Raw genomic sequence first — 27,369 nt, forward strand, 5'->3', positions numbered from 1 at the left:
GCACCGTTCGCAAAATCATCACAGCTTTCTCTCAGAAGGAACGAAAGGAAAGGTTGAGTCCGACTTGAACATGTACAGTTACAGTACATTTCAGCAGTTTTGCCCTCAGTTCATTTTTTCAAGTAGACACAATTTACACGAGTTTCTACTCTTGTATTTCTTATATTCTGCTCCCCCCATGAATGTTAATTGGAAAGACAATTTTTAGACACAATTAACCATTGTGTGACAATGTGATCTGTGTAAAGATGGGTGTTATGGTGTTGGATTACATGGGTTGTACAAGTGTACCCAATAAAGTGGCCACTTTATTGTATGTGTATTTGATGTTAACAGTGAGTGAAATGCATAAACCCAAGACCTCAATTGACAAAACAATCCCAACTCAAAGAACCAATTACTTTTTCCAGAGCTTTCAACCATATCACAATGTCTCATCCGTAAATTGAGTTTAGTTAGTTGTCGAAGATGGATCTGTTGTTGTTTTTATGATTTTTACCCACGCCACTTTTTTAAGTCTTCTTGTCTCATGTCAACATGTCATAAGATTTGACTATATGACAACTGAGTGAACTTCGTTCCCTAATGTGGTTGAAAACCCTGGAAAAAAGCAAGTAAGTGGACCCTTAAGTCGAGAACAGTTATTTGGAAGGTCAAGAATAAGCTTTCATGCTGAACTCCAAGACTTACATTTCCCCGTTTTCTAGCCAGACATATTTGGTATCTTTGGAAACTTTGGGATATCCACAAAAATTTCAGAGCAAAGGATGCAATATTTAAAAGTACTAAGGAGGAAAGTAATTACCAGGCAAATAACATGGTCACTTAGTGCAACAAGAATATGGTATCACGCCCTAGATCCCCAATATTACACGCAACCTCCATCAAACTGTGTGATGTTACTGTTACTGTGTAGTATCATATATGTAAAGAGCAAACTGAGAATCAGAACTGAGAGCAAAAGAAAAGTTTTGCATCCAAACCCTGAGAGATTGTCGTGTCTACAAAGGCTGCATGGTGCTGCGGCCTCCAGTAGATGGAGTAGTTTTGTTGGAAGACAGTGGGAGACGTTCAGTCAGTCAATGCTCTGAAGGTAGAGTCCTGCACTCTCACAGCTTCTAAATATGAGAGTACATCGTGGTCTCTGGCCGTCTGTTATATACTTAATATTTGAGACACGATGCTGACTAATGCTGATAAAATACCGAGCGAGTCCGCTTGGCCCAATAATGTGTTCATCAAGTGTTTTCTGTGGTGGACAGTAGGCTATTCAGCGCTCTGATGCATCCGGTCGCGCACAAAAAAAAGTCTAGAAGAGACTGTGTAGCCTACATGTGCGCCTGCAGGAGAAGTCACGTGCAGGCATAACTGATATGGTATTTGTCGAACCACTTTCACTTCTTGACCAACAAGCCAGTTTACTGTGAACAGACTGACACGGGTCTTCACTGTGCATCGTTTCTAATATATTAGCAATATTACAGTTGAATCATGAGACATCAGACATGTGTATTTCACACATGCTGGTGTTAGCGACTGCAGGTGACGGAGCAGTTTTAAAACATTGAGTGCAAAGCTTGATGGAACTGTAGGATTTACACATTACTATTAAAAGTGTCTTTGAATTTGGTTACGGCATAATTTTTTTCTGCAGATGTTCAGTGAGCCGACCAAGTGGAAAAATCATCAGAATCCATCACCTGATAGGTTTTTCAGAAACGTGGTGTAATTTGGAACTTTTTCGGGAAATTAAATTACACAATTGAGCGACGGTTTACCATTTGCATTTCTGCTTGGCGCAACAGCACCACATAAAAGAAACTCCTGGAGGGTGAAAGATTTATTCTTAATGTGGAGGTGAGATAACATCAAACTCTTTATCTTCGCTGGCACTGATGAGCTTCTGCCGTGCAGACGCGCAGCTTTTTATTGAAGCAACAGGCGATAAAGCGCACTGGAAGAGGAGAGCCGAAAATGAATGCTAAAAATATCTTCCCCTCAGCTCTGCCGCACACAAACTGTAACAACCACTTGCTATTTTGTAACATTGCAGCATCGTGCACAGGGCAGGCACGTGGATACCTTTACGCGCGGCGTTGGTGGTGGTGTATGCCTTGAGAAGAGGTTGATGCAAGAGGAAAGAGGGCGGTCAAAGTGTGACGATAAACAAAGTGCCTTGCTCTTGACAACGGTTTCACTCCCAGCGCCTATTCGACTGCGCCTCGCACGTGGAAGGTATTGTTAGTCCAGGGCACAGCTCCCACCACACGCATGCTTGAAAAGACCTCCGCGCACTTGATGCCTGCTTTGGTGATGCCATGCCCCGCAACCACAGCGGAGACGAAGGCGGCACCGGGCTCTGGATGAGGACATCGCCGGGTAACCGTACCGAAGGCTACGGCTTGAAAGATGTTGAGTCCGGACGAAAGATGATGAGCAACGCGGGAGACGGTTTGCTGTCAACAGGTGCTGCCGGGTCGGAGAGCCTGAGGGGCAAGCAGGGAGCCCGGCTGAGCCTCCTGGGGAAGCCGCTCATATACAGCGCGCAGAGCGGCCGGAGAAACGTGCACTACCGGCGGCTCCAAAACTACCTGTACAACGTGCTGGAGAGACCGAGAGCCTGGGCGTTCATCTACCATGCTTTTGTGTAAGTTTATTTTCATCATTTGCATGTCGGGTAGTCTGTCGTTAAGCTCCGGAGTCGCACACCAGTTGATGTTATCCACCCACTCGGCAGGAACTTTTTTCACACAGAAACACTGACAATGACACAAATGCAGAATGCAACCTGGGTTTATCTAACAGGAACAGATCGCTGCGTGAATCATGTTTCACATAATATGTTTTTACACATCACTTTGTCACTTTTGTGGCCGACACGTGATAAAACGGTAGGTGTGAATGCGCAGCTCATCTTTAACAATATAGGCCTATGTTACTGGATGAGCACCCCTTCACCACAGGGGGTTTCACATCTTGCATAGGAAATCCCCTCTGTGCTGTTTGAATGAACCCATTGAAATCCATGTGCAGTGATGCAAAGATATCCGAACTGTACATTATGTCCCTTGATGACTGTACAGGACTCTTTGTTTTTGCAGTGGATATAAACATGTTATGTTGAACACACTCAACTCTGGGGTTAGTGTGATTGCAGTTTCACTAGATTATGAATATGTTGTAGTAAACATCAAAGACTGTCGTTTTCTTCATTGTCTTCTGCATATATAAAGTCACTTTCACATCTAACACTAAAAAAACTAAACTCAGGGTCTGTTGGCTCCTGAAGTTCAAGAATCGAGAACATTTTCAGCCTTCTGTCTGCTCTCCATCATTCTTGCAGCTGCATTTGATTTCCCGCGTGCAACTTGTGTTTGTGGCATCACGACTGTCTCTGAGAGGAAGGAAGTTGAAACACATGTCGACTGTAGACTAGAGCACCATCTTTTTTGGTGTGTGGATGTGAGTTTGTGTGTGTGTCTGTGCACCAGGAGGAGTGGATGGAAAGAGTGATGGTGTGCTGCTTGAGCTATTGTACTTAATCCATGCAGCTCATGAAACTGATGACTTGATACTTAAAGCATCGTTGAAGAAGCAGCTTGTATAAAATGAACAACACCACGTGTGTGTGTGCCTGATACGTGTGCTACTGTAATTCACTTTTACCACTGTTTCAAAACGTGCACCTCTTTACAGGCAGATTCAGACTCTAGACGCAGTCACAGTGGTACAGCCAAATTAATAGTGAAAAGTGGAAGTGCTGGAAGGTTAGTGATGTAACTACAGTAGCCGGCAAGCTAATGGCTAAACACACAAGCAAGTCAAGAAAAAGCTAGCGCTGGTCTGAGCTTCTTTTTATTTACCCTGGACTGTCTTCTCCCTCTGGCATTTAGCTCTCACGATTGTACATCTTTTTAATTCAATACCTTTTTTTTAATATGTTTATTTATTTTAATTCAAAAGACATATTTGGTGCCGGACATATTGACTGTCAAACAACTGTCTAAAAACTGTCTCTTTAATGGACCAGTTAATACTCCAACAGAGCAGGCTTAGTGTTACATAAAAGTGGATGGCACAACAAAGCAATTAAGCTGCAATAGCATCCTTCAATCTAGACTTCCGGCTCTGTGTTACCTGTCTTAACAGTGCCGACTAAGGTCAAGAGTTTAGGGTGACTCAACAGTGATAATTTGTGTGTCAAAGTTCTACAAAGTTGAATTCCACACAGAGATATGGACACAAACGTGTAGTGAGGGTGAACTGGTAACGTCTGGCGGAGGACCCTGTCCGGGAGGTCTTTAACTCCCACCTCCGGAAGAACTTCTCACACATCCCGAGGGAGGTTGGGGACATGGAATCCGAATGGACCATGTTCAAAGCCTCTATTGTGGACGCGGCCACTAGGAGCTGTGGCCGGAAGGTCATCGGTGCCTGTCGTGGCGGCAACCCGAGAACCCAGTGGTGGACACCGGAGGTGAGGGAAGCCGTCAAGCTGAAGAAGGAGACCTTCAAGGCCTGGTTGGCCCAGGGGTCTCCCGAAGCAGCTGACAGGTACCGGCAGGCCAGAAGGGCTGCAGCTGCGGTGGTCGCGAATGCTAAAACTCGGGCATGGGAGGAGTTCGGGGAGACCATGGAGAAGGACTTTCGGTTGGCCTCAAGGAGGTTCTGGCAAACCATCCGACGGCTCAGGAAGGGAAAGCAGGGCTTACCCCAGGCTGTTCTCAGCAGGGGGGGGGGGAACTGCTGACCCGGACAGGGGACATCGTCGGGCGGTGGAAAGAGCACTTTGAGGAACTCCTAAACCCGACCAACATGTCCTCTGCAGAGGAGGCAGCGCCTGAAGATTTAGGGGGAGGCTCACCCATATCCCTGGCAGAGGCCGCTGAGGTAGTCAAAAAGCTCCTTGGTGGCAAGGCGCCGGGGGTGGATGAGATCCACCCTGAGATGCTGAAAGCGCTGGACATAGTTGGGCTGTCCTGGCTGACACGCCTCTTCAATGTCGCATGGGGGTCGGGATCAGTGCCCATGGACTGGCAGACCGGGGTGGTGGTTCCCATTTTCAAAAAGGGGGACCGGAGAGTGTGCTCGAATTACCGGGGTATCACAATACTCAGCCTCCCGGGGAAGGCTTATGCCAGGGTGCTGGAAAGGAGGCTCCGACCGTTTGTCGAACCTCAGATTCAAGAGGAGCAATGCGGATTCCGTCCCGGCCGTGGAACAGTGAACCAGCTCTTTACCCTCGCAAAACTACTGGAGGGGTTCTGGGAGTTTACCCAACCAGTCTACATGTGCTTTGTGGACTTGGAGAAGGATTTCGACTTGGTCCCTCGGGGGTTCTTGTGGGGGGTGCTGCGGGAGTATGGGGTGCCGGACCCATTACAACGGGCGATCCGGTCTCTGTACGACTGCAGTAGGAGCTGTGTCTGCATTCTCAGCAATAAGTCAGACACGTTCCCGGTGGGTGTTGGCCTCCGCCAGGGCTGCCCTTTGTCTCCGGTCCTGTTCGTGACTTTCATGGACAGGATATCTAGGCGCAGCCTGGGGGTGGAGAACGTCAGGTTCGGGGGTCTCGGGATCGCCTCTGCTGTTTGCAGATGATGTGGTCCTGTTAGCCTCCTCGGATCGTGACCTCCAGTATTCACTGGGGCGGTTTGCAGCCGAGTGTGAAGCGGCGGGGATGAGAGTTAGCACCTCCAAATCTGAGGCCATGGTTCTCTGCCGGAAACCGGTGGATTGCTCCCTCCAGGTGGGGACGGAGTGCCTACCTCAAGCGAAGGAGTTCAAGTATCTCGGGGTCTTGTTCATGAGTGAGGGTAAGATGGAGCGGGAGATCGACAGACGGATCGGTGCGGCTGCAGCAGTAAAGCAGGCACTGCACCGGACCGTCTTGGTGAAGAGGGAGCTGAGCCGGAAGGCAAAGCTCTCAATTTACCACTCGGTCTACGTTCCTACCCTCACCTATGGTCACGAACTCTGGGTCGTGACTGAAAGGACAAGGTCACGGCTACAAGCGGCCGAAATGAGCTTCCTCCGTAGGGTGGCCTACGGGTGGCCTATCTCTAAGGCTCAGCCTTAGAGATAGGGTAAGGAGCTCGGTCATCAGGAGGGAGCTTGGAGTCGAGCCGCTACTCCTTCGCGTCGAAAGGAGCCAGCTGAGGTGGTTCGGGCATCTAGTTAGGATGCCTCCTGGACGCCTCCCACTGGAGGTTTTCCAGGCATGTCCAACTGGGAAGAGACCCCGGGGAAGACCCAGAACACGCTGGAGGGATTACATCTCCCAGCTGGCCTGGGAACTCCTCGGGATCCCCCAGAATGAGCTGGAACATGTTGCCGGTGAGAGGGAGGTCTGGGTCAGCCTGCTTGGCCTGTTGCCACCGCGACCCGACCCCGGATAAGCGGAGGAAAATGGATGGATGGATGGATATGGACACATTTATTCAACTCTTGTGAGTGAATCCACTGATTGCAGTAATTCCAATTGACCTTACAACAACATTGAGCTATTTTTAAATGCTGCACTATGTGGAATGTGTGACTGGGCATTATATTATTATATATAGGGATATCCTTTAAATTAACTTTTTACACAACGTCCTAGCTGTTAAAGATAATATATAGTCTCTCCTTTCTATTTTACTGTCGTGTCATAATTCCGTATACAGGAGGATTACATTTTTGGGGTGTGAAAGTGTTTCGGACATCAATTCAGTCCCAGTCCTTTATGAGGCGAAGAGGTATTGCAATGATGTCAATGAGCACCATGGGGGTCAACCAGTTCAATGATGACCTCCCTTATCCTCTGTTATTAGAGCCATCATTTAAAAGAGACACCATTGCAGCTCCACTTTGGTCTACACCTTTGCTTAAATGTTGAGTCAAAAATGCTAATTTACATACCTTATGAAAGTGTTGACTCACGCACACCCACAAGCGTCCTCAGACTTGCACTCATTTTCTCTTCACATGAGCGCTCATGAAAGTTAGGAATTCACGGATGGTTGGCTGGCAATTTGGTGAATGATTTGTCTTCCAGTCCTGTGGCAGTGAGCTTGAACTGGAGCAATGGAGGTACTGAACTCCCACTCAGGCCTTTGCTCTCTCTCCTGTGATGAATGCTGCTGTGGTCAGTGGTCTTGAAAGTTTCACTGGTCTGCTGATATGACAATTGTTGCAGCTGAGAGCCTCACTGTCATTGCTTTCAGCTACAGAATAAGATGATATCCAGGGCCAGCTGATGATAAAGCTAGTTGTGGTTTCAATTTCCGGGACAGAGGATGTCGCATGTGTACAGATTGTAATGCCCTCTGATGCAAATTTGTGATGTTGGGCTATACAAAATCAATTGAATTGAATTTACTGCAATAAAAAAAACCTCAAATGTATCAATGTTTCTTTTAACCAAATGTATGTAAATTGTGCACTCAATAACTGCTGTTTAGCAGCCAGTTTGTACAAAGGAAGGAACAAATTGAAATTTACTGGAATCCAGAAAAGTAACTATACCCCACATGCAGGGCAAGCCTTATCTCCTCAAGGCCCAAGGGGAGGTTTTGTTTTGGGGCCCTCTTTACATTTTAACCACGTAAGTCTTTAACATACACAGATGGTTTTAATGTGTTTAAAAACCTACTAATATGAAAATAGATGTGCTGTGTGTTAGGGACTCCAATGGAAGGGTTCTGCCTTTAGGTTGCCTTGTTTGCTTTTGCCAGAAGCCGTTCCTGATACCCCCATTGAAAAGTTAACTGCAGTCCCTGACCGGCTGTTCGCTGACACATTTTCAATTCTGACTAGAAAAACGACTGCTGTGACGTTTTCAGAATTTTGGCATCGGAAGTAGGCTGGCCGTTAGTGAGATAAACTTAATACAGTGTAATTAAAAGTACAGTAGTTCTGTGATTTCTGAACTTTAAAAAGCATATGTATGCATTGATTTATTGTTACACCACCAAGGGTTTTAGAACATAATCTAGTCTGCTGCTGTACTAACTGTTTTTGTACCTTTTACATTTCTTGCCTACATTAGAGCTAAGATGTGTTTTTGCTTTCCACGGACCAACTGTAGAACACTACTATACCCTTTATCACCAGGGTGCATGAAAATGATGATTACAGTAAAGTGGTTGTCACTGCAGGGAGCTGCATAGTAAAGAAGAAACCTGTATGTTTCTTTACTGTATAGTTTAGTCTTTAGTACAAGCTAGAATCAGAATACAAACATAGGTAAAAGATCCTTAATCCTGCAATGACTGAGTTTTTTGGCCACTTAATGGCAGCAGAAACAAGTTGTGAAAACGGCATATAATCACCTTTTAGGTTGATATGTCAAACCTTGGGTCCTGTGTGTATCCACCTGAGGAATGTGAACCCAATATTCACCCTCTCTTAGCTTAGTTTTCTTTAGTCTCTACCAACTCCTGAGGGAAATATCTGTCTCTTTAGGCGCTAAATGCTCCACTAGTTGCAAAATGTGTTGGTGCTGAGTTGGCAGTTTTTAGAGCTTTTTCGATGACAAAACAGATGCTTTTTGAAGCTAAAAACAATGCTATGAGAGTAATGGCAGTGGACCAAAACTGTAAAGTTGTGGCCCAGCCAGCTAAACAGTGAGCTGAAAGTTTTATTGTTATCCCACAGGGGATTATTTAGCAGCTAAAGAGAATGTTTTTTTCATATGAACTGGAGAAGACCAAAACAGACCTAAAAAGAGAGTGAATATTGGATTTGTTACGTTGCCAGAAACACAACTCCAAATGAATCCCGCTCTGCTTTACCGTCAAAATTACTGTAAATATGCAACTTTTTGCTAACTCATTCGTCATATCAACTCTAGAGATGATAATATGTTTGTGTTGTGTTTACATATTGTTTCCCTGCCCCCAAGTGGCTAAAAAAACTGATTAATACAGCTCTAAACTATCATTGTAATCCATATGTAAACCAATGCTTGTCCATATTTCTTGCCAACATGTATTGATTCCATTTATGTGATATGTATGCTTTGTCCACAGGTGTATGTTTACATGTTTTTTAAATTGCCCAAATGTGTTTTTATTCTCATCAATATGGGTAGAGTTAATTCCAATATACGGCACATGGCAGGCCAGCATCAGCTGATATTTTAAGCACACATGCTGGTACATAACTTTGGATTCAGTGCTGGTACATAATGTGAGAACATGATCATCATATTCTGCAGTGTCATTTTGTGTATAATACACTTTGAATATGTCATTGTCTAGGGACAGTACTCTAAAACACAGGTTTATGGCCGGACACATTTAATAATCCTCAAATATAATCCTCTTTTATACCTCCATGTCATCGTCCTTTTTTATCAACTGTATCTCATAAATCAGTTAATCAAAGCTTCTGTGATAAAAGTCTTCATGTGGTGAAAATGCAATATTGTCATTCCTTCCTCATGAGGATCATGATACTAAATTGGCCAAGCTGTTCTGCCTGGACAGCTGAAGCGCCATTTGGATAACTCACAGAAGTTCAATTTCACCATCCACTGGCAATCCACTTTCAGGAGGCAATAAAAAAAAATCTCTTTTCCTTCCTTATCTGCCTCGTCTGAGCCGACACATTAGGAACAGGTCAGAGGAGCAAATATGCTTACGAGCTTGGCCTCGCAGCATCCAGTTATCCTCTGTTTGACATGCTCACACAACATATCCTCATTGGCTTTGATGCTGAAAGAGATATTTCACCTTCAACTGTGTTTGCCTTTCTAACACAAATGCCTCCCGGTGAAATTACTTCTTGAAAATTTTAACATAAAGGATTTACAACATCAGGATCAACTTTGACGTTTATGTTAGCTGTATGGTTATTTGATTTTTCAAAATACAAGCCTGCAGGAAATGCAATGTTAGCATTTAAGAAGGACTACAGAGATACTGCCGCCCCATTTGACCCTGTAACATTTTATTCTATGCATTGATGGCTAAATGAATGCAAATATCTTGCTCACGTGTGCACTGTTTCTTCTCTGCGGTTGCATTTTCCTATATACTGTATCGCTATGGCAAACATGTATATTTTTATCCTTTCCCAATGTGTGACAGCAGCAGGACTGAGCCAGTCTTTGTGCTGAGTTGAGTTGTGCCTGGGGTCCCAGCCTGCCCTCCTTCCTGCCTGTACACACACATACACAGTGCTGCCATTCATCTCACCTCTGGATTAACAAGCTCTTATCCTTGCAAGTATGTTCGGGGGCAGGGAAATGTGGGGGGAAAAGGTGTTCCTTCACCTCAGGTTTCTGAACTGGCACGCTGAACTACCGGAGTGGTGACATGAACTCGCTGCTCTCACTTGTTAAATAACTATCAGTCGCTTTATTGTTAGGAATACTTGAATTTATAGGCTGCAGTAAAGGATGCTGGCATGTCCTAAAAGCTGTTTGGTAGACATTGTTGGGTTTTTGAAGCCAACAGACACAATAAAATGTTCAGTAGACATCTGCATGACTAATGACACAGCTCGGAATCTCAGTGCTGTTATGTATTATATTTTAAACTGTTCATAGTCCAGCCATTGACATTCTGTCACTTGGAAATATCTGTTTTCACTGTAAACCCTGTCTTCATTATCTCTGTGAGAAGCATATGCCCTCTGGTGCGGTAGAAGTCTCAGTACTGAATTTAGAAAGCCCTCTCTGTAGGTGCTGGCGTCTATATACATGCCTATTTTCCATTCATCTAGCGATGTTCTTAACCTGTGTGAAACATAAGGGCGTTTTGTGTCAGCACACAGTCGGGGCCCATACTTTCGTCTTTTCAGAGTGACTCAAAGAAAAGAGAAGCTTTTTATGAACAGCGAGAGTTTACTTCAGTACACGTTTCGAAGAGAAACTGGCTGGTTTGATCAGCACATTAAAGACATAAAGCAGAGGTGTGACGTCTTTGTCCAAATGGTGGTTGCTTGACACTGTCAGTGAAAGGGGGGGAGGGGGGGCAGCAGAAGCTGTCTCAAGATGGTCATGGGCGTTGCATACGTGTCTGGTGTAAATTTGTCAGTAATGATGAGAGGAAGTGAAAGTCTGATTCAGATGTGGAAGGACAGTATTTGTCCTTTTAATGTAACTGTTTCTATGGTAGTGTATGCATTTAGTTGTGGTTATGTAATGCTCAATATGTCAATATGTGTTAAGGCATGTCTTCAATTATTTAGGTTTCCATATGTTATTCCCTTAGCTGCAATGTATATTTTACACTACTGATTCCGAGCATACCATCATTTTTAGAGATGAAGTTCCTGCATTTCAGTTGGTTTTTAGATGCATCGCTTTTCTCACATGAACGATTATGACTCGATGCAGAAAACCCAATAATCGGAAATTTAAAACTCAATTCTCAACGTTATGATCGCCTGTAACAATTCTAATATGGTTCCTTACTTACTTTTCAGCTCAATCAAAACAAATAGCTCACAACGGGTCTTCTTGTTGGTGATTATTTTCATTATTTGGAACATGAACAAATTAAGTTCCAATCATGATGTAAGTTATTAAAACCAACCGATCACATGCATTTATTGGATGGATGGATGGATGGATGGATGTATATGCAAATCACTTTGCAAGTTTGAATCCAATCAGAGGACAGTCACAGCTTATTGGGGCTCGCCTGCTGTAGGGCTCATGTTTCAGTCTTGCGTTTACTCAGAGGGAGTTTCCCTCGCTCTGCTTTCAGAGATGTTCTTTCTGTAAACACAAAGACAAGGCCTTGGTACAGTACAAGCCTGTACACATCCATTGTGGGCATTGTGCTTCAGCTAAGAGAAACATAATTGACCTAAACAGCACCTGTTTGCCTCCTTTGACAGGCTGCTGCACTTCAGCGCCTCCCACAGCAAGCTGGCAAGGAGTTTATTCACTTCTATTAAATAAAAATGCTCATTTTCACAGCTTTATATTCACATTTTCCTCCAAATCTTGAATGCCCAGATGCCTACCTGATAGTGTAGACACATTTTTGTCTCCAACAAGTCCCATGACGAACCAGTGGGCATCAAAACTGGTTGCAGCATTCTCCCGGTGCTGGGAACTGAAGCTGCAATCGTAGGTGAGGTTTTATTTCCACCTGGCTGCCCTTTATGCCTAATATGAAGGTTTTGTGGCTGGTTGTCCCAGCAAGTCATTTTACAGTTTGTTGAGATGTGTTTTGCCACACAGAGTGCAATCATCTCATCCAATCATACCAATTTTCCTTATTGACTCTCTTTTCTCTCACCCCTTGATATTTACTGCAATGCCTCCTCCAGATATTTCACGTCATTCTTGGCAGTCCGCTCATCGAGTCTTCTTTCTCTCCCAAGAGGGAGGGAAGAGATACGGAGGGAGTCAGGCCGCTTGACTAATTTGGAGATCTGAGTGCTACAGTTCATCAGATATGGAGTGTTACACAGGCAGATTGAGGCCTAATAACTGGGTTTATCTGATGACCGCTGAGGTGCTTCAGAAGACCCCCAAGTAAAACTCGCACCTACACAACCAGCCAGCCTCCTAATATGTTTTTGCGCAAGCAACAGCAGCAATCCCTCAAAGCGTCTGAGAAATCCTGAAGTAGAATATAACATTTTGAGTGCTTTCATGTTACTATAACAATTGATGCTGCCATCTTGAGATCGCTAAAGACTAGGAAAAAAAAGACGTCTTGTGAGTGTTAATAAGAAATTTATCAAATAAATCAGAGAGCGCTTCTGCCTTCTGTGTGCATATCTGTCATCCACTGATGGTGCCGGCCCTACTGGCCATGCTGTCACTGCTGTTTCACTGTGGCAAGCAGTTAATTATGGCTGATACAAGCCATGCCCTAGCCACTGCTACTATACTATATTTAGACATGCAGCAACCAGTTTAATGTTCATGGGTCCGTGGGCCTGTCATGTCCCTGTGGGAACAACACAGCTACCCCTGGACACCCCTTACCGCCCCAATCTGATACCTGATGTAGGTCTTCAGGTCTTTTAATTTAACATTGCGTGTGTTTCGGGGTTTCAACTTTCTGTGATTTGAGTTATTCTCCAGGATGGAAGCAAAATGTGACCATTCCCACTTTTATTTCCTGTGTCTATTTTGCATAGAATAAAACTCAATCAAACACATATATCACCAAATTGTAAAGACTACACAACTTAAACTGATATTGCAGCTAACCCACTGTATCAAAAGGCATCCTTGGTCCAAAAATTGCACCACTGTGGCTTGTTCTAGTGTGATGTAGGCTGCGCACTACAGTAGTCATAATGCGAAGGGGTTGGGGGTTCTATGCAAGGACAAAGGATTTACCACCATCTACACTCACAGCCAGGGTGAGCATGCGTGCTGAATATTGGCCCTTACCGGGGTGGGGGTAGGGGGCGGCATGGCAGCACATCAGGGGGATACAGGTCCGGGCATTGCTCCAAGGCATTCTGCTTGGCACAAGCCTGGTAATGCTGCCGTGTAGTTGGTGACATGCCAGATGCCCTCTGACCTTCCTGTCTTACCCACAGGGGCACCACTGCAGCTGGATAGCAGTGCTGACCCCAACTCACCGCCCCCACAACATAATAATAGACATTTTACACGGCAGGAATTTTGTCACGTCATTGTTTTAAGCTCAAAAGAAATTGATGACATTAACGATGGCTGACTACCATTAAGTGTCCCAGTAAGCTATTCCAGTAAGCCAGCATGCACAAAAAGTAGAATGCAGCTATACATATTATGTAATACACCGGTGCTTTTCCTATTATGACATGTCACTATGTCTTCTGTTAAAGACCTATGTGTCCACGCTAGGAGGAAGTGAAAATAAGAAGGGTAAAGGAAAATGGAGGCAGACAAACAATGAATGACTGAAAACAGAAAAGGGGGACGTTAAGACAGTTGAACCTTTTTCTGGTTTCTGTCTGCCTGTGATGCTGTCATTGCTTCCTGTTTCCTGTTGCATTACAGCAGTTTTTCGAGAAATCTTTAGCTGTTTTCCAACATTGAATTTAATCCCAAATGCCCATCAAAATGGCCTTTTTTCCTCCACTGTGTGACAACAAAATAGTCTCTTTGCGAGGCTTGTTTGCACTGCATGTTATGACAAAAAACTCATGGGTTTGCCCCTCCTGTCCCCTCTTCTAGCCCCTTCTGCAAATACACTACAGCTCTGTGGCCTTTATTTCCCTCTCCTCTTTACTCTTGCTCCTCTAGTCCCTGTCTTCATGTTGAAGTTCAGACATACAAAATAATAAAAAATAAACATCAGTCCTATCCCCGTTACCCAATGTAGCAGTGAGCCCATACACATCCCCTCTGTTTGGGAACATAAAAAGCTCAGTGTGGGAACCTCCGTGAAGGGCAACCTCACTCAACTCCAAAACCAACAGCCAGCTTGGATAATACAGTATGTGGTTGTCGAGATCACCAGGTAATGCAGAGTACTCAGGTCTAAATTATCCTTTTGAAATCAGTCATTTTGTGATCTTCTGGGATTTTGCCATAGCCAGGTTAGTGTTTTATGACTCAAAGTCACAAGCGTCAGGGGTCAACTCATTTCTGAGTCTGAATTCTGTGAGAGGAAGCCATATTTTCTGGTCAACTACAATTTTTTCCCATAGTTTTTCCCATTTTTTCCCCCAGGCGTTTTGAACCAGTGAGAGTCTACAGAACTACGCCAAGGCTTACAGTCCCACATACACGACCCGTTTGTCTTTGGAAAAAAAAGACAAAAATGTACTGGAAAATGGGTTTACAGGACTGAGGTTAAAGTGCTGAGGTATGGATGAGCGCCGGGATGGTTTAAACCATTACATTTCTCTGTTAGCACTTTCTTCTAGCTCACTTGTCAGAACATATTAGTGGTGAGTTTGGCCCCGAGGTCACCTCAGGCAATGTCTTCTGTCATCTAAATACAGAGTGTTGTGTGGGTTTTTTATTTCAGGAGGGGGGTTGGGGGCTGAAGGAGCGCACATGCTGCCGACATAAAGAAGTCTTCATGTGCCTCCACTTTTTAAAACTTTTTTTAAGGCCTCTGGCAATATGTGTGTGTGTGTGTGTGCGCGCAACGTGTTTCCATCAGTAGTGTTATGTCAGCTCCTACAGCTGCAGCAACTCTGCCTTTCTTAATGCTATTGTATGTACTGTATGTTATGTGATGAGTACACATAATGTCAGCATCTATTGTAAAAAGGACTTAAACTCTCAAGTGAAATTAATCCCATACACAAACATCACAATGGTGGCTAATAATAGAATGACGGTTAGCTCAACATATATCACCAGAGCTCCTCTATAGCTGCAATGAGTTTCCATTACAATATGAGATGAATAAAAGAGCTTCATAAAGGCTAAAATCATCTCGGCCCATATTACAGGTGCATCAGAAAAGGCAAAATAATTGAATATGCCATTGAGAAGATGGTCCCTGAAATAATGAGGATAATTATTCCAAACACTGCTGTGACAAAGAAGAACATTAATGTGGGTCTTCAGCTTGCTAATTATATAAAGTTTTATTTCCTTACTTTGTCTGCCATCTTAAGATTTCTGTAAGAATTGCATTTTTCCCGATTGGATGGCAAGCACTTCTGTTCTGGCAACTTCTCAGAAACCCCCTTATTGTCAATATACCTTGGAAAGCCATACATCCTCTGAATGTCCAAGATCTCTAGTTTGGTGCTTATAAAGTTTCAGTGATTATCCTAGAGGTCACAACAGGTATTTTATACAGTGACGTCAAGTTTTTAAAAATTGTCTCACTACAATAAAATTGCTTCTTTGGGGACTAACATCACCGTACATAAATACAATTGGGCTCAGCTTTCCAGTCATACACTATTTCTATAATTGGCGAAAATAACACATTTATACTGCATGCAAAAAAGCTCTGTCTGTAAAGGGGAGACTCGTGGGTATGCATATATCCTATTTTTATTCAGACATCTCGAGGGGAGAGGTCAAAGGACCTCTTCGAAAAATCGTCATGCCAGTTTTCCCTCGACAAAATCTTCTCGTGAACACAATATACATGACCCCATTTAAAGGCAGCAATATTCTTCATGTGGTAAGCTAAGCTAACTGACTTTTGGCTGTAGTTCACATATTGGACAGTTATGAGAGTGGTATCAATCTAATTCTTAGCAAGAAGGCGAATAAGAGTATTTCCCAAACTATATCATATTTTATCAAACTATTTTTTAACTGTAACGCATATCAACTGCAGATTTAAGTCTGCAGCTACTCTGGGTTTCATAAGGGAAATGAAAATGGCCTTTACCCAGGATTGCCTTATGACTGGACCTTTTGAAATGCCTCTAATCATTTGCACATTTGTGATATGCTTCATTTATCGCCAGGACAGATTATTCTTGTACCTCATGGTAAAATGATACTTGTTGTTATTCTCACCTCTTGATCAAAGCTTAAGGGTGGCCAGTGTGACCAGTGTGTGTATTTGTGTTCTAGTAGTAGAGACAGTTGCTGCTTTGAAGGGTATAAAGAAGTGAATGTGTGTGTGTATATGATGGAGAGAGCAATGGGAGCATGGCAATCTGTCAGTGTGTACTGTGTTTCTTTCAACATTAGTATTTTTACAGACGATACAATATCTCAACTGCGCCGTACTTGATGTTCTGAAAACCAGGGTCAAATCACGTGCACTCTAAATCCAGCATAACCGATGTTGACTTTGTTACAAACTGTGCGTGCAGAAACCTCGTACCCGATGAATCCCAGACAGCAGCTTGAATGTCAGTTACTATCCCAACATAAGTCTGTTAAATTGACTTTGAGCTGCTGCCCATTGCTTTTGTTTGCCAAGTCATGTCTGCCTGTTGTTCCACAAATCAACTCATATGTGTTTGTCTTTGCAAAATAAGCTTGACCCCACAGCACGGCAGCTCGTGTGTCGGGGGGAGGGATGGGAGGGTGGGTTAGATTTTGGGAATCAAGCTGAGCAGGAACACAGAACAGCTGCTTGTTGGAATAACAGAGTGGCTGAAATGACTGCACCACATGGGTCATGTTACCCACCCGGACTTTTAATAGGCTACCTTGACTGCAGAGAGAAAAGATTAGTATGGCGTACAATAGGGGTGGGGGAAAAAATCGATACAGCATAGTATCGCGATATTTTGCGTGGCGATATTGTATCGATACACGGACGCCAAGTATCGATCTTTTATTGTATAAACTATAAAAAATGTTTTTTTTTTTTTAGAAAAATCAAATCAATTACTTTTTCAGTCCACTAGATGGTGCTGAGTTATTTTCTGGTGAGGTCAGCAAAGGTCCCGGGTCAGCGTGATTGGTAGGAAGTTGGTCAAAACAAAGATAGAGACATCTGGCCTCACAACGGGGTTAAATCTGCCAACAGTAGCCAGGCTCATGGGGAGAGTGCGGCGCATAACTGTCTCTTTGCCCTTGACGTCCACGCATCGCAAGTTATACTGAGTTATATAACTCTTATATCCTACTTATATAAGTTATAGTTCATATACTGAGTCCACACGTTTGCATTTAGTTAAGTTGGACTATGTAATAATACAAACTGACCAACAATGTCATAAATGTTGCACCTGACAAACTGAACTGTCTGTCTGCTTGACAATCCTATTTTGCTGCAATAAAAATGATTGAAGTGAGATGAACAGACTGAAAACTTTATCTTATCAGATAAAACATGTTGACACAGTTTTCCTTTGGGGACATCATTTGAAGTTGAAAAAAGTAATAAATCGCAATATAGGCCTATGGTATCGCAATACTCAGAATATCGCAGTATCGTGATAATATCGTATCGTGACCTAAGTATCGTGATAATATCGTATCGCGGGACCTCTGGTGATTCCCACCCCTAGCGTACAGTAGCCCGATCACATATCATCGATGAAGCATTTCAAAAGGTGTGTTGACAGAGGAACAAATCGCCTTATGCTGCGTTCACTTTGTGCGTTCAATTTGCGGCGCGATGAATTCGCGTTTGGTGTGAACACGGCAGTGTTCTTTATAAAGGTTTGTTGTAAACTGAGAAGCTTTGGACGAAGCACTTTTCCAGACATGTTTTCCCCCAAATGATTTTTTTTCTAAGATATTTCCTAATTAGGAGGTAATATTGATAGTTCATTGAATCTCCATCAGACTGTTTTGTCACAGCGATTAAGTCATGCTCTTGCTCCACTGGAGCTCGATTCTACATATGGCTACTGTGGTTTTTGGAAAAATATTTGTCAAAGTCATTTATATTTTAGACTGGCTGTGGTGGTGAGGATTGTGAAATAGAATTATTGCTCTTGGCAGTTTGCAGGGAGATGGAAAACCAAACGTCATTATTGGTTTTATAGGAGAATTAAATATATTTTAATGAGAGATTTTATTCATAACTTGTATTTAGATCTAATCCTCAAACTATAAGTTCTGCATATTTGTTCTCCGCAGCTTGCATGTGCTTTGTCCGTTTTCTCCTTTGCGGAAAATTGACATTAAAGACAGCCAATTGTTAAGCACACCCTCAGCTCTTGCCAATTTCCTGTCAAGATTAAGCACTAGTGTACTTTGTAAATACCCCAAAACCACAGGCATTTCAATATAATCTCACTTTAAATTGTTAAAGTAAATCATAAGTTACTGTAAGCGAGCTGCATGTCTACGTACAGTATTTCTCTGTATCCTCATTACTACCTTTGCCAGCTGTCTAATACTATTCCATTACGTTTGGTGTTGCGTCGTGTGTGTGTGTGTGTGTTTAATGAATATTCCTCTGACAGTTTGACTGGTGCATTACCACTTGTGACAGTCAAGTGGCAAACAAATCCCTTATGTGGTGGACTGTAGATCGAAGTTGGTGAATAAATGAAGCAATAAATGCAAGGAGGATACGCTACTATACAAATCAAACAGTCCCACACGAGAGTAGTGATACCAGGTGAGAAATATAATATCAAGTATACATTTAATATAACTTCAGATGTAAAAGTATGAAAATATTGATAAAATCGGTCATTACTGATGAAAGAATACTATTTTGCGTTCCTCTGAACATTTAGCAATTTTATAGTGATGTTGAAAATCCGAAGACACTATGCCCTATCGGATACTTTTTAGATGCTAAAGTAATCGTACAGTAAGATTATACAGGATTTAAGATAATAAAGTTTTAGGTCATTTTTCGTCCCTGCATATTTTTTACCAGTATGCTTGTAAATCCTTAATACTTACTTACGTCTGCCGGTGGGTCGGTCATAGAGTGCTACAGGGATGACATATTTTTGTAAGCCAACCCCGGTTGTTCTCATCACACTGGTTCCCTCAACAAAAAGCTAATTCGATTTTTCCATTAGAGTTTTGATTATTGCGGAGAATAAACTCTGCAAAGCAAATGTGGCAAACACAAGTTTGTGATGCTTACATGTTTTGTTCAGCAAGATAATCTTCACAAATGAACACCACTTTTCTGATTTTTGAAGCGTGAATGCAATCGGATGAAGTAAAAAGCTCTTGTTAGGCTATAATTAGGCTGTATTTTTATGCATTTGTCTTATATGGACCCTGAGTCTGAAATAAAGTTTGATTGATTGATTGATATTAACGAATATAGCACGCTCGCATGAGCGCAAGTATACACAACAAGGCTGTAAAGGCCGTTATATCGAGCCACTTGTTAGCAACCGCCTTTTTTAAGAGACAAGAGGTGTATTTACTGACATATTTTATAAGGTAAAGCAAAACTTTAAAATCTTGTTTTTGTGTGAAGTGCAGACCTTATTTCAGGCATCTAACCCAAAACCTATTTTATAAAACTCATCGACTTTGAGACTAGAGAACAGGAAGTGCAAAAATGCTAAATCATTACCGTCTTTTAGGACTCATTCCTGCACTCTCGTACAAAAGGAAAAGAAAAACATAAAAAAAACGGCTGTCAAACAAACATTCTTAAAACCAAAATAACTTTATTATGCCAGGTTATGCCAGATATGTTAGGCTGAATTTTTGGAGGAATTGGTGAATTTGGTGGAATTTTGCTGTCATAAAAAATATGGTTTCTCAAAGGTCTCTCTAGAATAGCTCGAAATATTTTTTTTCAATTTATTATCCTAACTTCCCTGACATATAAAGCTTCCCTGATAAGTGCTGTCATCAGCAAAGATGCTGTGGGGCTTCTCTATGACACCTCTACACACAACCACTGGTCATGTTTAGCATCACCCAAAGTATTGTTGTTCATAATTCATCCTGCTTTCAGGAACCAGCCTGTTGTCCCTCAGAATAACTTTTTAACAAACAGGGGCGTGTGACTTCAAATATGGTCAGCATGCCCTTTATGTAACATCATGGCATGATGCTGTCAGATGTGTCGGAGGCAAGTCTTTACTGAACCCAAAACATACTATCTTCACAGGTCTATTCTGGTTTTAGAATGTCCGTTTGCCCTTTGAAAAACATCAATTGAGCCAAATGAATCCTTCACACAGTGGAAAATAGAAAAAGCTCCCACCCAGCTGGCATGTATTAAATCCCACATCGTCCCAGTTCTTTCTTTCAAAACCTATTTTTTGTTGTTTTTGTTGCTAATTGAGTCGATTTTTCCCTGGCCTTTTTTTGACATGGGATTACAGAGGAATTCTTACAGGGTTAGGTTGTTTTGACTAGTTCTGTTCCTTTGTGACTTTGGCCAGTGCATTTGCCAACGTGTGGCATAACTTGTTGTTCTGCCTATAATCATGCTTGGAGCCAGTGTCTTGTTTTAGTGTGAATTTTATGTTCTACGTTTATGACTGAATACACACTGAATAGTTTCTACCAATTACGCAGCTGTAAGTAGGTATTACTGTCATAGTATTTATATACTCTATCCAATTGTGAAAATACATGTTATTGATTTTCTGGCACTATGCATGTTGCAATGCATTGATTCATATTCCAACTTTGGCACTACGTTGTTTTACTCAGTTTATTTCCCTATTACTGAATCCGGTTAGCTATACTTATAAAATGCCTGATAAAAGCAAAGTGAAAATGATTGCAGCTTCCCAAAAACAGGTCTGAGAAGGTTTAACAATGGTAAATATATTTTTTGCATCTTGCAAGACTGTTAAGGGACACGCGAGATATAGAGACCATACCGTCTCTGTCATAATGAATATATTCTTTCAACCTGAGACTCTGCAATCTTGTATTTATGACTTTTGAACAGATTGCACTGCTCATGCATTAGTGTCGCTCTTACTCGCTGTCTCTTTCTCTCTTTGTGCACCTGGATGAACATTAATGCATGCCAAGCAGCTTCCTCCTCAACCATCTGCTGCTTCATCCTGAAAGGCCTCTGATCCTCGGCCTTATGCTCAGTCTGCTTTAACTACTTACCTGTCTTCCCTCCAGGGCTTCAGGCAGCGACCTAACCTTTACGGTAACCTGAACATGCTTGCGCCATTTAGTGCAAAGTTCAGCATTTCTATCACCAGATCAAGCTCAGAATCCCTACAAAGCTGTAGAGAAGGAGCTGGGATCAATCAAACGTATGATCAAACCACCAATGCAGTGGTTCCCATTTTTTTTTTTTGCTTTATGTCTTCTTCCCTCAACGCATGTTGTGTCTGTGACGTTAATGTCTGTGCCGCTGTGGTACACATATCATGTCACACTGTAAATGTGACCGGCGATCACCCGTCAGCTGAAAAACGACCTGTTTATTCACTGATCGATTGGTGCATCTCTGGTTTTCATGCACTCTCAGATTAAATATATAGTGTCTAGGTGTCAATATATTGATATCTTTTTTTTTGTCAAATTGTAATTTCAAATTTTTCCATTATTTTATATTAAATCAATGGCAACTGCAGAATTACCATCTGGGGTACAAGTACCCCTGGTTGGGAATCACTGCACTAATGCATCTAGTCAGGTCAGGCAGTTGGACGGCATGTTATATCCATGAAAGAGCTGTATCCTGTCCTGAGCTGCAGCCTCTATTTTTCCTCCGTGTCGACAGAGTTATGACCTTCGCCGGCGGAACGACTTTCACTCCAGTGAACAGCTGCTGTTTACCCCTCTTAATCACAGGCAGCTAAACACCCACCAGACCACTAATGAATAAAATTGCATCATATCATGCTCACTCCAATGTAACTTAATGATGCTCCATGCTCTATCACACACTCTCGCTGTAGCCTTCTTAACTGGGCCCACCCACTGTTCATACAGGCGTTTACAAGCATTGAAGCACCGCGTCTTTGTGGGCAAGCGTCTAGAAGACTTGTCTGTCTTCGGCATTTCGAGCAGTAAAACTACCACTGAGAGCTGTTAAATTCACTGTTTCACACACTGTTTTCCTCTTACATGTATTCAAGACCTCTAGACTTGCTTTTTTTACGGATAACTAATTTGCTGTTGTTAACTTTTACATTGTTATGGTGTCTGCTGTTTCTTTAGAACTTAGGTTTGGTTAAATAACTGCGGAGAAAATGTGTATTATGAGTGAGTAATGGTGATTCAATTGTGGAACAAGACTCATTGCAACTGAACCCATCAGTGACGGAGAGAAAAAAGCCTTGTTTATTATGGTACTGTAAACACGGTTTGAAGTTGCATGCTTATTGGGTTATCTCTAATTAAACTGGTAAAGCGGAGGACTAGTTAAAAACAGCACTATGTGGTCAGGCAGGCTCTACAGACAACAGCCATGTTATTGTTCCATGACAAATGTTACAAGATTTCTTTCTTGGAGAAGACATGTTTTCAATTTGAGTAGCATTGACAGTAAATACTAGCACAACAATTCTGATGAATATGAAGTGAGGAGTGTGGGGAAATGAAAATAGATCTTCAGTCTGTAGCTAATATTTGTAGATATATGTAACGTAAATGTCATGGTGGATGGTAGGGCTGAACGATATGAGGAAATAATCTATTTGCGATTCTTTTTTGACAAATATTTCAATTGATATACGCAATTTAAAAAACAAACGAAAACGTTCCTTACCTTCTGTATCATTCATTATGCATAAGTAATACATTATTTATTATATACTATGACCAACACAGCATTGGATACAATCAACATAGAGTAAACTGCTGTTTTATGTAGGCTTGTTCTACTTGCTTTTATGAAATGAGATGAAATGATGAGAACAACATATCTTTATTTGGCTATTGAATTGAATATATGAAAATTATACATGAATCTTACAGATCTCCAGTCACTTTCAATCACACAAATCACACAAACTTAAGTGCAGAAATATCAAAAGAACAAGTGTGTGTGTGTGTGTATATATATATATTTATTCTTTAAGATTACATTGCCATGTCTGTTTGAATTCAATTGATCGTTCTGCTGGGAGTTTTTAGAGGGGTTTGGAGCATAAGTACCTTGTCCACCTGCAGTGTGTGCCTCCAAAGGCTCATCTGCTCATCTGCTCCACATGATCATTATGTAGGGCCATGGTAAATCATAGAGGGTGGCAGCAGCTCCACTGCTGCTATTGCCTTGAGACACATAGCAACACACCAAACTCATTTCTCTATGCTCTGCATTGTCCTTTCTGTTATTATGGACTGATTGGTGGAAGAAAACGGCGCCACGGGTGTTTCATGGCAGTGTTTGATTGATTAGATGATAATAGTAATGCCTACACACTGGTTTAACCCTACACTGTATAAAATATGGACCTAGTTTCCATGACATTACCAGAGATTTCTGAAGATCCCCTGTTAAGCTCAAAGTGGGTTGCTGCAGCAAAGCGTAACTCTAAAAATGTGCAATAGGTGGATCGTCAGAGGAGCTAGCCTTTCTATTCGACCATTAAAAGCGCTTTTACACAACATGTCATTCACCCATTCACACCCATCCATACACAGCAGGCACAGGGAGTCATTTTGTTGCTCCCGATTCTTTTGCTGGGCAAGTGTCTTGCTCAAGGACACATCGACATGGACTGGAGGAGCCGGGGATTGAACCACCAATCTTCTGATTGAAAGAAGACCAAAAACGTTTTTCGTGCCAGACTGTTATCATGTTTATTTCTGCTGTCAAGTTGGGCATTTTAACATTGGGGGACTATGGGGATTGAATTGCTTTTGAAACCAACCTCAAGTGGCCATTTGAAGAACTTCAGTTTTTGGCACTTCTGCGTTGGCTTCATTTCTCAGCATCGGAGGTTGCTGCTTGGCTATATAACTCACCTTGCCCCATAGTGTCTGTGACATCCTTGTGTGCTCACTGGTGCAGTTCTTTTTTGAAGGGGTAAATGACACTTGACTTGACATATTGTCTCAAGTCAAGTGTCACCACTCCAAGATGTGTAAACAGGCTGTGTAGCATCTAGTATGTTGAGTCATACAGTGCGCTCAACCTTCTGAGTAATGGCAGTTTTTCACAAGTTAAAAATCTGTATTATATAAGAAAAGAAATGCTGCAGCCTTAAGCACTGCTGCTGTGGCCAATTAAATACAGGCACATTCCTGGTAGATTATTTTCTAATGTAAGCAATGTATTTCTATCAATTTACCTTGTGATCTTCACCATGAAAGATAAAATGATTGTTACTGTGATTGCTTTGAAAAGTAGGAATCCTTCCTAAAAGCATTAAATGCCACTGTGCGGTGTGTTTTAGCATCTTATAAGTCTTTAAACTGATGGATCTATTATTCAAACCAGCCTTCCTTGTATTCTATTATATGACAGGTAGCTGAAAGAACACAGCCACACCAAGGTGTAAGGAACATCCACGGAAAAATGCTGAAACTGAAATGTCAATGACACAATCTGACCTAATAAAATTCGTCCAGACACTCAGGAGTCTATAGGTCACTTAATGGTTGAACTCTCAGTTTACCATATGCCTGGACCGACTCAAAATACGACTTGGGGTCAATCTTGACACTCAAACCGATTTATGAACAGACCTTCGTTAAGGCTGACCCTAAAAGGTTTTATATAATAACTTCCAATTTTACGAGCATTCCTGAGGAGCAGAAAGACACAGAGACACATCCAATTGTCTCAAAGAAATTTGATGCAAAATAACCTGTACCTGAATTGATATGTTAGTCCTAGTTAGACTTTGTATATTATATATATATATATTTTTAATATACCTCAGAGAAACAAACTCACTTTATTTGTAAACTATTCACTTTTTTTTTTACTGTTTTCTTTGAATTTGTTCTAATCTAGTCATACACAACTCCTCTTACTGGCTCTTTATATTGTGTCTCTATACATTATTATGCAAGCTTGACGTTTACCAAATCTCGTAAATCTCGTTTACCAAAACAGTGTAAACATCTAAGTTCATAAGTTATGTATAGTTAAGTTCATGATAGCCAACTCTGTTTACAATTATTTTAGTGTCCTGCCATATAAACTGGATATTGATTGTTCTGCCTGCAACTTGTATTTCAACACAACACAGACTTCCAGCCTGTCTCTCCAAGAGGGGGAAGGGACGTTCTTTCCTTCCCTATCTTGCCTCTCACCCAGGACACTGATTTGTGCTGAAATGTTGCGTTTAATCCTATCCATTCATTTTATTACGCATATAGATACACACGTACATATTTCCACATCTGTCTGCGTCATGATACCAATGTCTATCTCTGTTGTATGATTGTTTAATTCATTCTCTATTTAATTGACCAGGTTTTATTCAGCGATTTATATTAAACTATTTGGTACCGTTTTGCAGCTGAGAAAGCCTAGATTTCAAATATGGAAGAATTAAATAGACTGCATAAGTAATAATGGTGTAACGGACCATTGTTGATCCGTGATCCGTACAGACACCCCCTCCCCCTCACGGTTCGGCACGCATGTGAAACACGAATTAATTACACAGTTTAACGTTAACCATCACAGTGTGAAATAAAGATTTACCGACGATCGCTACCCGCCAATATTCAGTCAAATATGTGATCAGGACATCATTTATGCTTCTCTAGTCGCAGATCTCTGATAACGTTAGATCATAAACAAACAATCCGTGTTTAAATTGACACGAATGATGGTTCTGTTCAGGTACATTATGATGCATTCAGGCTCTGTTCAGTGAAAATTAGTAATGGCCGAAGATAAATTGTAATGTTTTCACGATGTGTTCACATGTAATCTTGTAAAATGTAGTTTTGATGAGTTAACTAAACTAAATAGTTTGAAGGAGACGTTTTCATAGCAATATAAAATAGATATTAGAGAGGGAATCATGACCTGTTTACACTAGCTCTAAGGTGATTATAATGATTATAATTTGTTTTAATCAATACAATTATAATCTATTAAAACACCATAGATGACTATAACAAAGTAAAAGGATAACATTTAGACAACAAAAAGTTATATACACTCGTTTATTCTTTTGTGCTGATCCGATCTGTGACTCTGATCCGTGATGCGATTTGAACCGTGAGTTTTAGGATCCGTTGCACCACTAGTAAGTATAGTATTAATTCTGTAAAATAAGGTTAAATAATCAAGACAGTGGTTAATATGGGAGTGGTTTCCGATTCCCGCCATAGAACTGCACCCCTTTTCTCAAGAAGATAAAGCAAGAAGTCGTCAGAGGACACTTCTCTGCTCTTCAACTAGTCTGGAAAAACTTCCTCTCTAGTTGTACACAAATCCTGCCTCCCTTGGTAGTGTTGTCAGATATCCCCCTTAAGGCATCAACGTTTTTTTTCTCAGTAGAGTATTTAGCATTTTCGTGTTTTTGTCTCGCCCCTGTTGTGTAAAGTCCTTTACAATGGAACTAACCCTCGTCTTAACCTTCTGAACACTTGATTTGTGTATAGGTGTGTTATTTCTTATTTTAAAACAAATAAAGCTGATTCTGATTCTGTAATGTAAAGATAGACAACAATAGACATTTTGGCCACGATGCGAAGTGAGGAGTTGCAGGCAGAAAGAGACAGGCAGTGAATGCACAGGGCAAGAGAGAACAAAAGTGTGAATTGGCTTTTACTTGAACACTTTAATTTAACACTTGCCTTCTGTAATGTTATACTATTAGTAGTACTTTTTCTTCTGGTCACTACCTTGTAAGCTATAGACGAGACTGAAATGCTTTGATGATGTAATATATTTGCTCTTTAATATGAAAACACCAGCAGTGGAAAAACCAGAAGAAAACAAAAAGGGTACATGCCTCCTTCCCTCAGTATGAAATAAAGGAGTGGATCATGTTAAGAGAGTGATTTATGTCATTTGAATATGAAAGGCAGCTGCCTGTGCTGGCAAGCCACTTTGCCTTCTTCGCTTCTCCCACACATTCACTGTCACGCTTTAAATTTGAACCCATCAGCTGTTTCGCACCCTGCGCTGCATCAATACACACACGCACACATAAATGTATCATCTAATACATCAACACAAATACTTACCCAGTGACCACTCATGC

General features: G+C 41.7%; 1 protein-coding gene across 2 annotated transcripts in view; it reads left to right on the forward strand.

The window, feature by feature from the left end:
- The first annotated feature begins 2,112 nt into the window (after nucleotides 1–2,112).
- LOC142949521 (potassium voltage-gated channel subfamily KQT member 5-like) overlaps nucleotides 2,113–27,369 on the forward strand; it is a 100,881-nt gene continuing 75,624 nt past the window's right edge. The window contains exon 1 of one of the 2 annotated variants that reach the window (XM_076091213.1): nucleotides 2,113–2,647. In XM_076091213.1, coding sequence (XP_075947328.1) covers nucleotides 2,319–2,647 — 329 coding nt within the window. In that variant the 5' untranslated portion in view covers nucleotides 2,113–2,318. The remainder of the gene's footprint in view (nucleotides 2,648–27,369) is intronic. The other variant, XM_076091214.1, reaches the window with a different exon arrangement.

Source organism: Anarhichas minor, unplaced genomic scaffold, assembly GCF_050575085.1.
Source record: "Anarhichas minor isolate MPS153535 unplaced genomic scaffold, ASM5057508v1 ptg000014l, whole genome shotgun sequence".
Taxonomy (NCBI): Eukaryota; Metazoa; Chordata; class Actinopteri; order Perciformes; family Anarhichadidae; genus Anarhichas; species Anarhichas minor.